Source organism: Lepus europaeus, chromosome 7 (assembly GCF_033115175.1).
Source record: "Lepus europaeus isolate LE1 chromosome 7, mLepTim1.pri, whole genome shotgun sequence".
In the NCBI taxonomy this organism is placed as follows: domain Eukaryota; kingdom Metazoa; phylum Chordata; class Mammalia; order Lagomorpha; family Leporidae; genus Lepus; species Lepus europaeus.
The window spans coordinates 93431997-93452458 of record NC_084833.1 but is presented as its reverse complement, the minus strand read 5'-3'; the positions used below and the strand labels follow the sequence as shown (position 1 = coordinate 93452458).

General features: G+C 39.6%; 2 protein-coding genes across 4 annotated transcripts in view; both read left to right on the top strand.

The window, feature by feature from the left end:
• The window catches only part of LOC133763380 (caspase-13-like), a 26301-nt gene extending 9164 nt beyond the window's left edge, over positions 1 to 17137 (top strand). The window contains exons 6-9 of one of the 3 annotated variants that reach the window (XR_009866401.1): positions 741 to 884; positions 2455 to 2564; positions 16660 to 16735; positions 17054 to 17137. Coding sequence is in view for 2 of the 3 variants with exons in the window: in XM_062196943.1 (XP_062052927.1) it covers positions 741 to 884; positions 2455 to 2564; positions 3970 to 4068 (353 nt within the window). In the remaining variant the exon portion in view is untranslated. Of the gene's footprint in view, positions 1 to 740; positions 885 to 2454; positions 2565 to 3969; positions 4074 to 5663; positions 5777 to 16659 lie in introns of those variants that run through there. The other 2 variants (XM_062196943.1, XM_062196944.1) reach the window with 2 other exon arrangements.
• LOC133763892 (caspase-12-like) overlaps positions 16983 to 20462 on the top strand; it is a 16558-nt gene continuing 13078 nt past the window's right edge. Inside the window, 4 exon segments of the mRNA XM_062197596.1 lie at positions 16983 to 17009; positions 17097 to 17273; positions 19143 to 19341; positions 19344 to 19376. Of these exon segments, the coding sequence (XP_062053580.1) occupies positions 16983 to 17009; positions 17097 to 17273; positions 19143 to 19341; positions 19344 to 19376 (436 nt within the window).

Sequence of the window (20462 nt, the reverse complement as noted above, 5' to 3'; positions counted from 1 at the left end):
TCTCTCTCTCTCTCACTATCTAACTCTATCTGTCAAATAAAAAAAATAAAAAAATAAAACAGAATTGTGAAAGAAACAAAATCTAAGAGGCTTGCAGATTGGGAATCTGGTGAACTGAGAAATTTCTATACAACTTGACCCATGGCAATAGTGGAGATGATTACCAGAATCCTAAACCAAGGTTAAAGAGAAATATTCAAACATTGAAATGGAGTTATTTTAATGAGACTTTAACTTTTAAAAGTTTTATAGTCATTTTCATATTAACTCCCTTGAGAGGAATTTTATTTGAACATTGTAATAATATTCTTTTTGTTACCTACATCATTGAAGGAAAAACAAACAGGGATATGAAGGGATTTGGGAAAATGCAGTAAAAATGTGTTTTTTTGTTTGTTTATTTGTTTTTTTTTCTTGATTTCCAATTGCTGTGTGGCAATTGGGAGCTTCAGTTTAGAAAAAAAAAGAAAGAATTTAGCTAAGAAAAGGTAACTCTTCTCTGAAATGGTTTTAACTCTTTTGCTTTTTTAGCATATGGGTTCTGCCAGTATTATGGTAAAACTACTATTTCTTCACATGATGTTCTCACTATTAATTTTAACATTGCTCAATGACACTAAAGAGAAGACAAAACAATGTAGGTATGAAAGTAGAATAAACATTCAAAAAGAATGAGTTGAGCAATTGATAGTCATATTGAGAGAGGCTCCTTGATGTTTAAAAGGTGAATCTCTCTACAGCAAACTATGGAGAAGTGTGGTTTAGTGACTCTCCAGTGGCCTTGGCAGACAGCTCTTCACAGTTGCCTGAGAATCTGCAGGATGATGGCATTTACAAGACCCATGTGGAGAAGGATTTCATTGCTTTCTGCTCTTCAACACCACGTATGTATCTTTCAGTTAAAGACAGGGATTTGTTGCCCTCATGTCACCTTTGAACGATTCTAGAAAATCAAGATAGGCCAAATGCAATCATGGACTGAGATAATTTTGAGTGTTGTCAACTTACAAATTTTGCATTATCATATCTATACTGTGAGGACAGAGTCTCTCTCTCTCTATACACATACACATGCACACACACAAACACAAACACACTCTTTAAAAAAATAATACTTCAGTTACAAGGGTTGTATTTTATCGTTTACTATTTTGCTATTTTTAAGGAGCCTTACATTTGACTGCTTCTAATTTGCAAATTTTGTCATTTTTTGAACCACTTTATTGATATGTAAATTGGCATTTAAAAATCTGTACAAACATGAAACATACAATTTAATGAATTTAGAGATAAATATGAAACCAACACCACCACCTGTGCTGTAAACATATATCTATTCCACAAAGGATTTCTCTCTGTTTTTCCTTCTCTCCCTGTCTCCTTCTTTCCTTCCTTCCTTCTGAACTTCAGCCTTTCTTCCTTCCTCACTCCTTCTGTCTCTACATCCCTCCCTCCCTACTCTTCATCATCATCACTGTCATTATTAATTTGTGTGTGTGATAAGGACACATCACATGGTGTATATGGAATATAGCAGTTACGACACCACCTGGGTTGCCCACATCCTATATCTGAGTGTGGGTCCAGATCTCACCTCCATTTCTGGTTGCAGCTTCCTGCTAATGCACACCCTGGGAAGCAGCAGGTGATAGCCCAAGTTCTTAGCTCAATGCTACCTATGTGGGAGAACTTGGCAGAGTTCCAGACCCCTGACTTCGTCCTGGCCCAAATCTGGCTGTTGTGGTTCTTTAGAAAGTAAACTGCAAGACAGATGATCCTTTCTGTCTCTTTTATCTATCTTTCAAATAAAATAAAATAAAATTTTATTGAAGAAGGAACCACCCTTCAGCACATTTTAAAATATATAGTACAATACTGTTAACTACAGACATTGTGCTGTATAGTAAATCTCTATGACTTATCTTCTGTAACTGAAACTCTGAATTTCTTTGCTTTTTATTTATTGTATTGTGAAAGACATTAGGATGTAATAATATAATCAAATTTGAAACCAGATAGACATTTTTTTTCCCGTTTACTCACTGTGAAGTTTGGGGATGTTTTTTCATGCTCTGAGTTTTTATTCCTCTCTCTGTTAAATGACATGCTTCCAGTTACATCTCAAGCCTCTTTGGAAATCAAGTGAATGAATTTAGGGCACACTGCAGAGCATCAGCCCCAAGAATAACATTGCTACCACTGTGCAAACTTTTGCAATTCTGACAAACTGCCCCTTTAGTTCAACTTCAGCTAGAATTTTTATTTTCTCTATGTGGAAACAGAGTTTCACATAGGTTTATGAGTACTTTCTCTAAACCTGTTAAGGTAATTCCTAAGTGACACATTTTAGAAAAGCAACCCCTATCCCAAACACACACACAGACCAATAAAAACATAAACATAAAATAATTGAGAAGGACACAGACCAAGGCAAACCATTCTCTGTCTTCACAGATAATCTGTCCTGGAGAGACATCACAAAGGGCTCTCTGTTCATCACAGAACTCATCTGCTGCTTCCAAAAGTATTCCTGGTGCTGTCATCTAGAGGAAGTATTTCGGAAGGTAAGATTCTCTATACCTTTGTAATCATTTACTTACTTGTTCAACATTTTATCATTACTCACATTTCATGTGGTAATGACAAATTCTGTCAGTTAAGCAAAAGTAAGATGTTACCTGATTTCTGTCATTCAGGTGACTCAAATCTAGTTTAGAAAAAGTTGTCAATATCCCACAGTGGGAGATGAGCATAGAACAAAATGATATTGCCTGCATGCTATGGGCTATAAGATCCAAAGTTTCACAGACTATAAAATATATTAAATTAATTTTCACTAATTAATTTATTCAGTAAATTTTTAAAGTGGTCTATCTGGTAGACCAACAAATGTGTGACTACTGATGGTGATTGGAACCACAAATAAAAAAATGTAGACATGAGAAAGAAAATAATGGAGAAAAAATTCTTTAAATGGGTAGTCCAGAATGGAATACCTCAGCACCTTTCCAAATTAAAGGCATTCCTTACTGCCTTGTTTTCCTAATTCAGTTCTCTCTAAATCTCTTATCACCACCCATCTAGTGTATGTTTTATGTGTGTGTTTGCTTTTTACCGGGCTTTACTCACTAAAATGCAAGCTTCATGCAGGAAGGGATTTGCTCCACACCTCAAATATGACTGGCATATAACAGATAATCAATATTTATTGAACAAGATGAATGAATAAAGAAATACATGTTCCTCCTTTTTAAAAGATAAGACTATTGAAATTAATAAAAGAAAATTATGGTTATATAAAATTCAAACTATATAGAAAATTAATGCTGCCGTGGGAAAAGAAGGATAGAGACATAACATAGGCAGACTGGGCAGATTACACTGCAATACAGGGTCAGGCTTTCTGAGAAGAGGGACACCTAATTGGGTGAACAGAAATAAGACATTATGCTTTCAAACAGATTCCTAGGAAAAGATGAGAAATCATAGCAAACATGGTGAATAGGATATTACTGATCAGCACATGGTAAAAGACCTAAAGAGGCCATCTTTGTGGTGAAAGCTGTTCAGTGCTCAAGTTCTTAAAGACAAAATCCTGCTATTTGAGTTTCCTTGAATAGAGGAATCAGCCTTGGTGGGGATTGAAAGTAGGGAACCTTCTAGACCCAGTTCTTCAGAAGAGATCCCAAGGAAAACAGAGGAAATTGTGGTTGAAGTGTCTCGGATTGTGCATATAATGTGTGCTTTGAAGTAAATAGCATAGTGTTTTTCGGGTCATCATTTCTAATATACATGGTAAAAATGGCAAGAGGTTGGAATATCCATGGGCTTGTTCTCATCAACTCCAGAAGCACCCTTCATTCCTGGAATATTCTTTTTGGCATGAATATTCCTGGAATACTCTGGTTTGGTAGTGTTTCTGAGCACTTATAAGGTGTATCCCATCTAGAGTTTCTTTATGGCTTTAAGGTCCAACAATCATTTGAAAAACCAAGTGTGAAAGCCCAGATGCCCACCATCGAGCGAGTGTCTATGACAAGATACTTCTTTCTCTTTCCTGGTAACTGAATATAGTAAGTATCAGGAGTTGGTGGTTGTGGGTTAAATAAATGGAGAAATAATTTTGATGAGGAGGACCCATGATCAGTGGTAGCTGAGAGCTTAGATGATTAAGATGGTAATCTTTGTTGATGCAAATTGGTTATTACATCTATTTTTTGTTCTACATTCATGCATTTGAATTCCTCTATCTCAGAACCAACCTACTAGTCAATCAAGGAAGTGAGCAAAACCAAAACAAGGAGTGATAAACAATGAAAGATCTAGTGTAGCAAATAGTATGATAGAAATATACTCATGTACATTTTTACTTTCTGTCTCTGTCTGTCTCTCTCTCTCTCTCTCTCTCTCTCTCTCTCACACACACACACACACACAGTGCTATGAAACATTATATCAGACTTTGAAACAAAAAACAAAGTCCTAGGCTTTGGCCCTCTGGCTGCATATATCATATCTCTGACACTGAACTACTACTGCCTGACATTGTAAAACAGACTGGCCCGTAAATTCTGTTACAAGCCTCTAATTCTCATACTATTCTCATAGTGCAGACCACAGCCCACTCAGAATCTGCTTTCAGATCTTCAACTACTACTCAGAAACTCCTTTAAATTCCTATCTAAATCCTTTATCTTTTTGTTATAAGTGATTTAGAATGAGTGCATCAAGTTTAGATCCAGCAATTATTTTACCCATTCATGACAACTTTATATCATATCCTGTTATAAAAGTGTCATTAATCTCCCTCTCAGAAACATATGTAAAATTATATTTTACATAAAACATACAAATATTTGCTCACTTTGTCCTTTGTCCCTGGTATCTGACATTCCAGCAGTAAAATTTCAGATACATCAGCAGGGCAGCTTTCAGTGTCTAATTTAACCAATATGACCACATTTGGGTGTTGTATCATTTACTTCAATAATGTTTATCAACATTTAGCCAGGTTTTGTGAACTAAGTAAATGGAATCCTTACCCTCAGAAAGTTTATATTCTAGTGAATAGAGGCATAATCTGATTATGTCAACAGGTAAATACATCATAGGTCAGAGAATGATGACAATTGAGAAAAAATAGAGAAGGGCAGAAAAAATGATGGACTTTTCACTGATATAAACAGATCATTCATTCAAGAAAGGCATCTTTGAGATTATAAAATCAGAACAAAGAATGGACAGAGTGGAGGAATGAGCTTTGAGATTCTTATGCAAGAAAAGTGTCCCAGCAGAGGGAACAACAATTACTAATTGTGGAATGGAATGTGCAAGGATACAATGACACTAGTTGAAATTGCAGGTAGGGAAAATTAAAGGCAAATTAAGAAAAAACAGTGACATCTGGTCACATGGGCTATGGTACATTTTATAAAAGTTTTAACCAGAATGAATTGATATTCTTTTGAACAGAGAAATGACATAATCTATATTAGGGTATACAGAGATCACTATTTGGTAAACAGATTGCAAAAGAACACAGATGGAAGTCAGAGGGAGTGACAATAGATGATAGAGAGGATGGATGAGAATCCTCCTGGAGCATGAGATGAAGGCAATTTGGGATCAACAACTTGACTTTACCCTCTGTCTCTCTTCTACAGGAAGCCATAGGCAGACAAGTCCTCTTTTATCAACTTCAAAGTGCACCATTATCAGTACAGCACATATACATGTATTTAACCTTTTGCATTTCAATAAAAAATTTAAAAATGAATTGTCTTTTTTTATTCTAATAAGGAATAGAATTTCAGTTAACATGGTGGGGGTGAATGGAAATGATACCTACAACTACATTGAGATACTACTTCATATCCATTAGGATGACTATTATAAAAAAAATAGAAAAACACAAAAAATAAAATCATTAGTGTTGGTAAGGAAATGGTTTAATTGAACCTTTGGGGGTTGATGCTGTAGCGCAGCAGGTTAATGTCCTGGCCTGAAGCGCCGGCATACCATATGGGCGCTGGTTATAGTCCCTGCTTCTCCACTTCCAATCCCGCTCTCTGCTATGGCCTGGGAAAGCAGTGGAGGATGGCCCAGTTCTTGGGCCCCTGCACCCATGCAGGAGACCTGGAGGAGGCTCCCGGCTCCTGGCTTCAGATTGGTGCAGCTCTGGCCATTGTGGCCAGTTGGGGAGTGAACCATCTGATGGAAGACCTCTTTCTCTCTCTCTGCCTCTCCTCTCTCTGTGTAACTCTGACTTTCAAATAAATAAATAAATCTTGAAAAAAAAAAAAAAAGAAAGAAACCTTTGTGTAGCATTGATAGGAATTGTAAAATGGTCCAATCAGTGTGGAAAACAGTATAAAGCATTCAATGTAGATGAAAAGATAGATAAATAGATATAATTATCATATGATCCTGCAATTTTTTTTTTTTGACAGGCAGAGTGGACAGTGAGAGAGAGAGAGAGACAGAGAGAAAGGTCTTCCTTTGCCGTTGGTTCACCCTCCAATGGCCGCCGCGGCTGGCGCGCTGCGGCCGGTGCACCGTGCTGATCTGATGGTAGGAGCCAGGTGCTTCTCCTGGTCTCCCATGGGGTGCAGGGCCCAAGCACTTGGGCCACCCTTCACTGCACTCCCGGGCCACAGCAGAGAGCTGGACTGGAAGAGGGGCAACCGGGACAGATCCGGCGCCCCGACCGGGACTAGAACTTGGTGTGCTGGCACCGCTAGGTGGAGGATTAGCCTATTGAGCCGCGGCGCTGGCCTATGATCCAGCAATTTTTAGTTTTTGGCATATACACAAAGAAATTGAAAGCTGAATCTAAAGGAGATATTTTTATACTCATGTTCATTGCAGTATTATTCATAATAGCTAAAACATGGAAGCACCCAAGTGTTCACTGAATGACAAATAAATAAGCAAAATGCATAAAATACATAAAACAAAATATTATTCAGTCTTGAAAAGAAAAGAAATTCTGGAATATGCCACAATATGACTGAATCTTCAGGGCAATATGCTAAATGAAATAAGCCAGCCACAAAAAGACAAATACTATAGGATTCCACTTATTTTAGATACCTAGAGTAGTCAGATTCATAGAGACAGAGAATAGACTGTGGTTTTCACGGGCTGGAAGGAGGAGGAGTTGTTTATCATTGCTAAAATAAAGTAACTGAGGCTGGGTACTGTATAAAGTACATCGTTTATATGGCTCATGATTCTGGTGGCTGACTGGTTTGATGGCATCCTAGTTTGTTTTCTCTGGCTGCATAACAACATGGCAGAGAAACAGAAAGGGAACTAGCTGCATGTAGTTATGGCCAAGCACATGTGGCATTGTAGCCTGTTTCTGACCACCTGCTCTTGTGAGAACTAACTCACCATAGGAGACCACATCAATTCCTTCCAAAGGCAGCGCTAACATGACATAATCATGATACACTAGGCCCACCTCATTAAAGATTCCATTACTTCATTTCTACAATGGGGACCAAGTTTCCAACACATGAATCTTCATAGAACTCACTGAAACCATGTCTAAAGTATGGCATGGAGTTATATGTTTAATGGGTATATGGTTTCAGTTTTACAAGATTGAAAAAATATCTGGAAATGAGTGGTGGTTATCACTGCAAATTGTCATGAGTTTTTTTGGTTTTTGTTTTTTTGTTTTTTTAATTTTTGCTCTACCTCTCGGACCCATGGCAAATTGAGGTTCCTGGGGAGGGGCCGCGGGAGTGGCCGCAGGCACTGGGCAGGGAGCTTCACCTGTGCCCAGCTTGGCTCCTGGCCCAGGTGTCTTCCAGGGTCAGGAGCCAGTGCTAGGCCAGCCTCTGGTTTGGTCACTGCCACTGTGGGCCCTGGGTCCTGGCAGCACCCTCCCAGGGATGGCCGAGGAACTGGTCGGATTACCTCTGTGAAAGGTGCCCCTGGTTCAGCAAGAGCAGGTAGGGGTGGCGAGGAAGGGGTCTGGGGAGCCGCGGGGACTAGGAGGCGGCTCTGGGCCGCCCACACAGCTCGAGCTCTGGAGAGGTGCTCCTGGGCTGAGCTGCACCTGTGGATGGTATCAGTGGCGACAGGTGTGTGTCTAGAGCAGCAAAGGGGGATGGGTCCGGCAGGGTCTAGGCAGGGAGGGGTCACCCGGCACGCCCTCTACGCAGAGAATAGAGTGGGCGGGTGCGGGGGGGGGGGTGGTTTCCGGGATACAACTGGACCGGCAGGGTAAGGGCAGGAGGCCAGGCCGGGGCAGGGGGGAGGGCCCACACCCAACAAAGAACAAAGGAGGGGGCGCAGGGCCTGTCCGTGCTGGCAGCCGGCGCAGGCGCCTTCATCACTGCGGGGCAGGAAGGCCGGATCTGGGCTTTCCCCGGAGGCGCCGAGGGGTCCCGCGCGGAGCCTCCTCCTAGACCCTCCCTCCGCCGAGGTCCCTCCCCTGGGCTTCCTGAACGGGAGCCAAGCTCCTTCTCGGAGGCCTGGGCGCTCGGGCCCGCCCCTAGCAAGGGTGTGGCCCCCGGGCCCCCAGGACTGGGCATACCGGCCTGCAAGGTCCTCAGCACACTGGCGTCGGGGACCTGCCAGGCCGCGCGTCTGGGTCATGAGTATATTTAAGTACCACTGAATGGGAGAATTGAAACATTTAAGACGGTAAATTTTTCATTACATATATATTTGTATATGTATATATATATATATCAACAATACTTTAAAAAAAAAACTCCTGGGATGATTGGAGGTGAGAAATGATGGAAAAATTGTATGAGGACAACTATCATCAACTTATACAAGGAGAATTAATCTACAGAGCCACAACCATGGATGAAAAATGAGAGTTAAATATACAAGAATACTTTGTGGAAAACAGAACTAAAAGATGAATTTATTTTGGTGCAAACTATTTTGAAATCAATGCATATCATGGGTTTTCAGAAACTTCATGGCAAATGAGTATTATGAAGAAACTACACGTGTACTTCATGGTTTCAAATTTATTGTGTATCAAAATAAATCTTTACTTTTACCAAAAAAATTGATGAAACATATTATTTAACATTTAAAAGTTAATGAACAAAATAATTAAAAATTATATTTTCATCAAATACTGGGTGGAACAGGATAGAAATGAGACAGTGTAAGTGACCTACATTTCATTTTCTTATGAGATAGTCAATGGCATATGTTTTCTACTCGTATACCAGGTAATAGGGAAAAAAAAGCACTGTTGAGAGTTTCAAAGATTACAATGAAAAAGCAGAAACAGAAATTATCTAGGGAAATTGCATCTAAGATGTTGAACTGAGAGTAGGGTGTGTGGTACTAGAAAATACTTTTTTTAAAATATTCATTTATTTGTTTTGAAAGTCAGGGTTACAGAGAAAGAGGGTGAGCCAGCGAGAGGGGGAAGGAGGGAGAGAGAGAGAGAGAGAGAGATCTTCCATCACTCTCCAAATGGCCTCAACAGCCAGAGCTAGGCCAGGCTGAAGCCAGTAGCCAAGAACTTCTTCATGGTCTTCTTCTTGGGACATCTTCCATTGCTTTCCCAAGCCATTAACAGGGAGCTGGATCAGAAGTGGAATAGCTAAGACAGTAACCAACATCTATATGGGATGCCAGCATTGAAGGCAGTGGCTTTACCTACTATGTCACAGCACTGGTCCCAAAAATATGGTTTTTATCATATGCTTTTGTGTATGACTGGTTTAGTTGTTTTGTGGATGCATGAGTTTGAGAAAACATTTAAAGTTATTATCAACACCTGAAATACCCTGCAGCCATCCAAAAAATCAAATAGTCCTTATGTGATAATCTTTCAAAATACTTGCCATACATTGTGAAGTTTAAACAAAAAACAGGGGTGACCTTGGATGAGACAATTGAGTCTCCTTCATGTGATAGCTCTCATTTCCAGTAATATAATCGAGGCTGAGGTATCAAAAAGGCAGAAGTGCACAGGTTTTGAACAGTCTGGGTTTAGAACTGCACAACAATATCTACTCCTTTATGTTAAACAGAATTGACAAATCAGAAGATCAGGAGAGAAAAGAAGAGAGATTATTTATATGTGGTTTCATTAATTTTTTTGAGAAAGATAGATAAATGGAGGAGTGAAGTATACTATTATGTGCTGGTCCACTCCCCAAATGCCTGGGCAAAAGCTAGGAGACATGAACTCAATCCTTGTCTCCTATATGGGTAGTAGGGACCCAATTGCTGAGCCATCACCACTGCTTCCCAGAGTCTGCATTAACAGGAAGCTGAAATCAGGAACACAGGCATTCTGACATGGGAGATGTGGGACAGGCAGAGTGGACAGTGAGAGAGACAGAGAGAAAGGTCTTCCTTTTGCCGTTAGTTCACCCTCCAATGGCCACCGCGGCTGGCGCATCGCGCTGATCCAAAGCCAGGAGCCAGGTGCTTCTCCTGGTCTCCCATGGGGTGCAGGGCCCAAGCACTTGGGCCATCCTCCACTGCACTCCCGGGCCACAGCAGAGAGCTGGACTGGAAGAGGGGCAACCGGGACAGAATCTGGCGCCCCGACTGGGACTAGAACCCGGTGTACCAGCGCCGCAAAACGGAGGATTAGCCTATTGCACTGCGGTGCCGGCCCAAGATGTGGGAATCTTAACAGCTAGCCCAAACACTGCCCTCATCCAGTTCTTATTTTTTATTTTATTATTTTTCATAGATTTATAAATTCATATTTATATGGATTTATTCATATGTAGTTATGTATATATATATAGATATATATGCACATGCATGCACGCACACACATACACACACAGAGGGGGAGAGAGAGAGAGAGAGAGAGAGAATCTTACATCTACTGGTCCCCTCCCCAAATGGCCACAACAGTCAGATCGGCCAAGATGAAGCCAAGACCCAAGCTTAAGGGCCTAAGCATTTGGGCTGTGTTTTGCTGCCTTCCCCGGTGCTTTAACAAGAGCTGGATCAGAGGCATAGGGACAGCTGGATCCCATCCAGGATGCCAGAGTTACAAGCTGCGCTTTAACCTGCAGTGCCACAAGAGCCCCTTCACCTATTTTTTAAAATGGTTATAAGAATATTATCACCAGGCAGTTTTCCGTCAGTGTCTCTCTCCTCAAGCATTTCACATTCACATTTCTGGAGTGGAGCAGACATCAGTGAAGAGAGGCTGATGGTGGCACAGAGACAAACAGGGGTTTAATTAGATTCATAACAATGTAAAATACAGAGTAGGTAACAGTAGGGACTTGTGTTTGCATGTGTGTATCTTTCATTCTGATAACTGTGCTATATCAAGTAATAAACACAAATTTTTGCTACATGTATTCCAAAGTAAAGACATATCAAAGCAGGAGACCAATTATATTCTGGCAAAGAAAAAGAATTGGATGAGGTGGAGTTTTCCTTTTATACAGCGTCATAATATGAGTCCACAGAGAGGAAACAAAAGAGGCTGTAAAGAATGCTTTCATTTTCATAGCTTTTCCTGTCTAAAATATCAGAGCAGACATGGCTGATAAGCAGTTCTGGCTTTTTATTTGTTTTGGTTATGTTTTGTGGGAGTTAGGTCTTGGGAGAAAGAAGGAGGAAGCATGGCGAGGAACCCACTAGAAAACACTACTTAGAGGATAAAAGAGGATCTGGGAGATTGGAGCATAGCAATGAATATGCTAACAGAATAAGTCTCTTAATATGTTTTGGCTTCTTGAAACAAAAGAAAATATTTTAAAATTTTAACCTAATTCCTTAAACTTTTCCTGAAATTTTAGACTTTTCTTTTGGCTCATTCTCTTGTCAGGCTGAGATTTTATACAGAGTAACTTTTGAACAGAGTAACTTATATTTCCTCCTTCCTTCTTCTATCTGTTTGATCTTTTGTTTATAAAAACAAATCAATAAGATCCAGCTTGTGCTTTCAAACTCTGCATAGAAAGCCATCTTGCAGGCCTTGAAAACAGAAACAAAAGCCTATTACTGGAGGCACCTGTTTGGCCTCGCTTTTAAGACATTAGCAGAGGGGCCATCGCTGTGGTGTGGCGGGTGGGGCCGTCATTCCATATCCCGGCTCCTCCTCTCTGATCCACTCTCTGCTGTGGCCTAGGAAGGCAGTGGAGGATGGGCCAAGTCCTTGGGCCCCTGCACCTGCAAGAGAGACCCAGAAGAAGCTCCTGGCTTCAAATTGGCACAGCTCTGGCCATTGCAGCTAGTTGGGGAGTGAACCAGCAGATGGAAGACCTCTCTCTCTGCCTTTGCTTCTCTCTCTATGTAACTCTGACTTTCATGTAAATAAATAAAATCTTTAAAAATTTTTAAAAAATAAAAAAGGACATTAGCAGATGCATCTACATTTTATATCTGAGTACCTGGGTTTGAGACCAGGCTCCAGCTTCCACTAATGCAGTCCTTGGGAGGCAGACGGTGACAGCTCATGTTTGGGGGTCCCTGCCACCCACAGAGAAGACCTGAATTGAGTTTCTGACTCCTGGCTTCAGTTTGGTTCAGGTCTGACCATTGAGGGCACTTGGGGAGGGGTTTGGGAGATGGACCAGATGATAGGATCAATTTCTCTCCCTCTCCTCTGTGTGTCTGCCTCTCAAATAAATAATAAAAATAAATAACAATTTTTAAAAATGCGTTATGATATGGTTGTGTTTTACTGCTACAAATATTCAATATAATGTCTCTTTAAATTAGTTCTTGATAAAAGGTACAAGATGTGAAGGGCTCACAGATGATACAAAGACTAAACTGTGTGAGCTATCACATTAAGTACCTTAATGCAGTTGCTTTACTTTTCTGAATCTCCGTTTCCATTGTAAAATGCGGGGAGAATTGAACACCGTAGATGTCACTCAAGTGTGACTCCTGAAATTGCAGCTCTGGCACCACCTGAGGACTGTTAGAAATCAAAGCTTATGGGTCCCACACTCACCTATGAAATCAGAATTTCTGGGAATGGGTGTGTAGAAGTTTTCCAGGTGATTCTTATGCAAAGTAAAATTAGGGCCTTGAATTTGATACCTAAATTTTTGTCTATATCTAAGATCCCATAGTTTTTGACAGCTAAGAGGCCACCTGAAGAAGATTCAGTTAACATGTGGAAGAGGATTGCCTGGAACCCAGTTAGTGCCATTTTGGATGAGGAATGTGTAAGTGGAAATGGATTATACAGAACAGAGAAAGAAGTGAATTCCCCTGTGAACAACACTGAAAACCAGGTTAATACCACTAATGCAACACAAGTGGTAGGCAAAAACATCTTCGAGGCTATGACCCAGCTGAGTTTAAGTGAGTAATCTTCTACTGACCTTGTACAGTTTCTTTATTCCATTTCAAGCGAAGAATAAACTATCCTCTAGAACCCTCTCCATATGGTTCTCTGTTTTACTTAATAACACAAATGCCCTGATACATCCCAATCACATTTATACCTCTGCATCTTTTTTCTTTAATAATATTCTTACTCCATAAAAGTTGCTTATTCATAATATTATGATTGTACAGCCTCTGCTTGGCACAGTCGTCTATTATTGTTAACATCCATTGCTAAAACATATGTCTAAAGCAAGTATAAGTATTCTTTAAAATTTTTATGCATTTTTTATGAAAGGCAAAGTGATTCAGACACACACACACACACACACACGGCGGGGGGAGCTATCTTACATCAGAGAGAGAGAGAGAGAGAGAGAGAGAGAGAGAGAGAGAAAGAAATTGTCTTTCATTGGTTGGTTCATTCTGCAAATACCTGCAAAAGCCAGGGCCAAAACCATGCACCTGGAACTCAATCTAGGTCATCTAAATGAGTGGAAGGGATTTAAGCACTTGAGCCACCACCTGCTGCCTCCTGGTGTTTGCATTAGCAGAAAGGTGGAGTCATAAGCAGAGTATTTATTAATATTTTGATGAAAACTAAGTTTTATCTTAGCTTTACATAAAATAAATTGAAAAAAAAAAACCAGAAACAATGTGAAATAGTCTTTGATTACAAGTATGATACTGTCTTTCAACAAGTTATAAATAAAGTGCTAAAGCCTGGAGAGAACTTTTAGTTTCTCACTTTCCCTTTTCCACTTCATTCTCAGTTCCCCATTATACCTCTTTCTTTTTTTTCTTAAAGATTTATTTATTTATTTGAAAGGCATATTACAGATAAGCAGAGGCAGAGGCAGAGAGAGCAAGCGAGAGGAGTCTTCATCCGCTGGTTCATTCTCAATGACTGCAATGGTTGAAGCTGCGGCAATCTGAAACCAGGAGCCAGGAGCTTCTTCCAAGTCTCTCACGCGAGTGCAGGGGCCCATGGATTTGGGTAATCTTCCACTGCTTTCCCAGGCCATAGCAGAGAGCTGGATCAGAAGTGGAGCAGCTGGGACTAGAACAGGTGTCTATATGGGATGCCAGCACAGCAGGTGGTGGCTTTACCTGCTATGCCACAGCACCGGCCCCTATACCTCTTTCTTACAATCTATTCTATTTCTTCCCATTGATAGTCTATTCCTCTTCTATCTTTATTTTGACCACTTATATTTTCTCCTTTTTTTTCTTTTCCTTGGGTTTACTTTCTTCTAAACATACTCTCAATTCTCCCCTTTATTTACCTTCCACTATTGAAATTATAACATATTAATAGATCCAAGAGAATTGCAACTCCAACGATGTAACATGATTTTACAAAAGAAAATTTATAATGAATTCTCCTTTTATTTACTACTATCTTAGAAGGGTTAAAAGAAGAGTAGTGATAGGATAAGCATAGGATTTAGAAAGATTAATTAGGAGTTGTTTACATATTCCAAGTGAGATTGTAACTTGTAGATGGTAGTTATAGTCATAAAGATGATGGCATGTGGTTAAATTTGTGATCTAGTTTTGACATAGGATCAACAGAATTTGGTTAATGAACTGAACATAGGTTATGAAAGAGGAAAGAATCAATTAGAAGTATAAGTTTTTGGATTGGCAACTGGGTGTATGTGCCATTTACTGTGTCAATGGAAACTTATATGAAGAAGAGAGAGATTTGCAGTAGACATATATTAAGTGTCATTCTTTGCACATAATTAGATGGTATTTGCAAGAGCAGGTGTTGAATAGAAAAGCAAATTTTCAACTGAGTTCACAGAGAAATCAGGGTTGAGAATAAATTTTGGGGTTTGTCAACCAGAATATTGGTATTTTAAAAGAAAAAACTGGAAGATGCCACCAATAGAAAGTGTTTTGAAAGAGAATTGCATAGGTGCCCATATAGAATAAGCCAACTCTTGGAAGGAAGGTAGAAAAGGAAGAGACAATAATGAAGACAGCTGTCTTTGGGGAAAATGGCTGGGAAAGTTAGCAACATAGAATCATAGGGAACAGTTGTCAAGAAAAACAATGTGTTCAACTACATGAAAGCTCAGAAATCAACAAATGGTCAATGGTAGCATGATGATAAGTATTCCGTTTAGGAGATGAGAATAGCAAGTCAGATTGCATATAAGGAAAAACTAAGAGGCATAAAAAAGGAAATAGTGAAAATAAATCATGAGTTCATTAAATTTTATTCAGAGGTGAAAAAAGGATGACAGCTGGAGAGGAAACAAAGCCAAGACAAGTCTTGCTTTAAATGATTAATATTAAGGCATGCCAATTGGAATAACATACCAGGGAGACAGAGAAAATCTGATGATGTTGAACATGGGATAGAATAAACACCTGAGTAAAATCCTTATGGTGAGAGAGGATGAACTTCATAACGTAAGTAGAGGCACTGCCCTCAGCTAGGACACATTCTTTTCAGGGTCAGAGGGAAAGCAGAATTGTATTCAGTGCTCAAAATGATGGAACAATTCTTATGCAAAAATACAAGGAACTGAAAACTTATTGCCCTAATGGAAAACACAGGGTTACCTCATAGCTATTCTCATGGACTTTAAAATGTCCATTCATTAACAAGTATAAACTTATAAGCTTACCAGATATTATTCTTGATACTGGGAATATAAAGATGAAAAATATCTCCATGGATCAAGTAAGATTTTGGAAAATAAGGTAATCAAGATACAGTACAATAATTGTTTATGTGAGAACATTTTCATATAAGAATGGAAGCACAGGGAAAGAAACATTGAAGTAATGGAAGAATTTAAGGAGTTACATCAGGAAAGCAGTTAGATGTTTCTGCATGGTCCCAATGTCAGAAATACATGCACATGTACTTACAAAGCACATGTCTTAGGATACACAGCCTTAGAGAACTGTATTATCCCTATCAATGGAATTGTCAGAATACTGTTAATAAAGTTGAGATATTGTAAATGGATTTAAAGCCTCCAAATAGAGACTTTACTAGCCTGGATGCATACTGGGCTTCCTTCCAAATTTTTTTTTTTTTATGTGACTCCAAAGTGTAGAAGATTAGTTAATGTCACAGCCACTAACAAAAACACAGAAATTTGTGGTGGGATCAGTAATAAGCAGAATGTTAAAAAAGGGAGAGGTGTTCAAAATCTTTGGTTTAGTCACTTTAAAAATGAACTGAATGTGTTGTTTTGTTATACTGTTCAGTGGAATTTCAGTACAAATGCTTAAAGAATGAGAGCACAGTTAACTGGTCTGCATTACTGCACTACAGTGGATATTACTGCTTGATGATTTTCTTCTTCTCTTTCTCTCTTTTAGCTACGCAGAAAACCATGAGTGCCCAGCCCAATGTACCACTGAAGCTTTGCCCTCGAAATCACTTCCATAAAGAAAGGTTAGATGAGGTGACATGTGTGAGGACAAGCAGATACAATATTGTCTATTCAAACGAGACACTAGGGATATACTGTACATTTATTTCTTGTCAAAGGCATATTCAGATTAGGGGCATATGATGTGGTCTGAGTGGTCCTTGACTTAGATTTTCAGTTTCTTCTATGCTATCCTGGAACATACTCTAAGTTCCTCTCCTTGTCTAACCCAAACTGAGTTTGTAGTGTGGATACTTAAACCTAGTGCACATGTGTTATCATTTTGGAGTCCCTTTTGTAAGTATATTGACATCTTTTGTTTGTAACTTTGGTGATATAAGGGAGGAAGCCTTGGATAAATAACGCTGTGACTGTTGATTGAAGATCTATCCAGTGATGGAGAAGGAAGACCGAACACACCTGGGCTTCATCATCTGCAACAAAGAATTTAGATATCTTCCTAATCGAGATGGTTCTGAGATTGACCTTTTGAACATGAAAGATCTACTTGAAGACCTTGGATATTCTGTGATTATAAAAGAATCTCACTTCTCAGGTAATGCCCTCAATAGAGGGGGCAAGCTTTCTTCCCTTTTAAATTGTGTTCAATCTCTTCCTTGACTGCAGTAAGAACTAGAGGTATTACGTCACAGGAATTCTCTTGCTCCAGAATAGGATGTCTTGGATTTTATTTTTTTTTCTAATGCATGATCTCATGGCAAAGATTTAGAGAGGTTCTCTACAGCAGAATTTACTAAAACTGTTGGGTCTTTCTGAAATTATGAACTGGGGAGACACCTTTTATTTGATGGTCTGAGTTAGACAAAAGCTTGAGTTTCTGAAATTGGAAGATAGTTACAGAATGAATTTGCAAAGGCTTTGTAATGTCAAAATCTAGTTTCTAAATATAAGGATAGTTGTATAGCAAAATAAAATACACATAGTCACAAATAAAAGTGATTCTGCCCAAAATACCCAGGGTGACTTTAAACAGACCAGTTTAGGGGCTGGTGCTGTGGCATAGTGGGTAAAGCCGCTGCAGGTAGTGCCAGCATCCCATATGGGCATCGGTTCTAGTCCTGGTTGCTCCACTTTGATCCAGCTCTCTGCTATGGCCTGGGAAAGCAGTGGAAGGTGACCCAAGTCCTTGGGCCCCTGCACCCACATGGGAAACCCGGAAGAAGCTCCTGGCTCCTGGCTTCAGATTGTGCAGCTCTGGCTGTTGTTGCTCATTGGGGAGTGAACCAGAGGATGGACGACCTCTCTATCTCTCTGCCTCTCCTTCTCTCTCTGTGTAACTATGATTTTCAAATAAAATTTTAAAAATCTTTAAAAAATAAAAAAGACCAGTTTAAACCTAAGTTTCTGCTGCTCCATGGTAAAGAAACTTGTTGTAATTAATTCTTTGGTTAACTAATTAAATTAATTATAAGACAGAGACAGAGGGGAAAATACACGCACACATACACGCACACAAACCCCCCCCACACACACACACACAGAAGTAGAAGAAGAAGAGGCAGGAGGGAGGGAGGAGGAGGGAAAAAGAGGGAGAGGGAGGCAGGGAGGGGAGGCAGTGAGAGAAGGAGAGAGGGGGAGATATATATATGTATGTATGTATATATATATATAGAGAGAGAGAGAGAGATTTATTTTATTTAAAGATTTATTTATTTGAAAGAGTTACAGAGAGAAGTAGAGTCAGAGAGAGAGAAAGGTCTTCCATCCTCTGGTTCACTCCCCAAATGACCACAACAGCTAGAGCTGAGCTGATCCAAAGCCAGGAGCCAGGAGCTTCTTCTGGGTCCCCCATGCTGGTACAGGGTCCTTGGGCCATCTCCTACTGCTTTCCCAGGACAGAGCAGAAAGCTAGATCAGAAGTGGAGACCCAGGACTCAAATCGATACCCATATGGGATGCCGGCCCTGCAGGCCAGGGCTTTAGCCCACTGAACCACAGCACCAGCTCCCATTGAACTATCTTCTTATATGGGATGCTGGCATCACAAGTGATGGTTTAACCCACTAAGCTGCAAATGCTGACCCAGGTGCTATGAAATTTTGTCCATAGAAAAGTCTCCTGATCTTTTTAACTGAGCAGTTAAAGGAATTCCATTGTAACACAGATTAAAGAAAATGATCTTATTGGTGAAATGACCTTAGTATCTCACTTGGATCTTATTATAATCCATCTCCCAGAATCTTCTGAAATCCATTAAAAACCACTGGCTTAGATTCTATATAAGCCCTACTAATTTTAGTACTTGGTACACCTAAATTCTCTGGTTTTATGTCAGAATAGTGTTTCTCTCATGATTCTATTCAGTCTACATCTCCCAATTCCTTAGTGTATAATTGTGAACTCAATCTATTATGTGAGTACAATCTGTATACGCAAAGTTCTCTGAACATGACTCTGGAGTCTCTTTAGGAGAAGAAAACAGAACTAATGGAGTTTGCTGCCTGGGGAGAACACCATTCCTCAGACAGCACATTCCTGGTGTTCATGTCCCATGGCAATGAGAACAGAATCTGTGGGCCGGAGCACAGAGATCTAGAGCCAGACATTCTTTGTGATGACAACATCTTCAATATTTTCAATAACTGTAACTGCAACAGTCTCAGAAACAACTGAAGGTCCTCATCATGGGAGCCTGCCAAGGCGGTGAGGCTTCAGCTGGGACCCCAGGAAGAGGTCCTGCATGATTTTCCATTCAGCAGGTGTCCAGTGTTCACATTTCCAGGTATGGAAGAAGGAAGCAACGTGGTAGTACTATTCTTAAACCTGGTCCAGAGAAAAACTGTATGCAGTTTATACCATTATTAATGAAACAATAAGCTGGCCAAAACAATGAGAAATGACCCAATTTAGAACTGGACTGTCCAGTTAAATAGGAATCGTGAAAGAATGCTATGGATGCCTTTGACATATTTCAAAATGAAATGTAGAGGATTTCACCATTCAGTGTTTCAAAGGAAATAACTATTAAGAGAATTTGGAGAGCTGCTCCTCCTAAGCATGATATTTAATATCCTAGATGTAGATACAGTCATCCAAGAACAGGGAACAGCATGAGAATAGGTTCTAAAACAGATGCTGGAAAACTTTGGAGTTCAAAACCAGAGATGCAAAGATTAATCTGGTGGCATATTTGATTCACTAAGTAGGGTCAAAGTATTAGAAAAAAAATGGGAGTATGTTTTACAGAATTACTAGCAAAAAGCATGCTCTAGCTGAACACAGATTCTGATGTGAATGAGATGCCAGGTGAAGTGAGGCCTGGTAAATGACCATTAGATTGTATTACTTGGCGGACATGGGTTACTTGGTGAGAGTATTTTGGAAAATCTGGGAACAGTCATAAATAGGAGAGAGAGGTCAGACATAATTGAGCAGAGTAGGAGGAAATGGAGATAGTAAACCTAGATAAATTTTTAAACATGAGTGTAAGAAGAAAGAAAATTTAGAAAGGTAGCTGCAAGGTTGAAATGGTAATAAGAGGATTAATATTTTTGTTTTCAGTGATAGAACAGATTGGATCACATTGAAACAAGAAAGCTATATTCATTCAAAATATGTGTACAGGATAACAATAAATACAAAAATTATAGTATGAAACAGGTATAGTGGATAAAGATATTGCCCAGAGTCAAGGAATGTCAAGAGCTCGGTTCTTTTTCTCTTTTAGGTAACTAGTACTGGAAGAGTTTGCATTTTGTTTTTTCCACTATTTTCAATGCTACAGGTCAT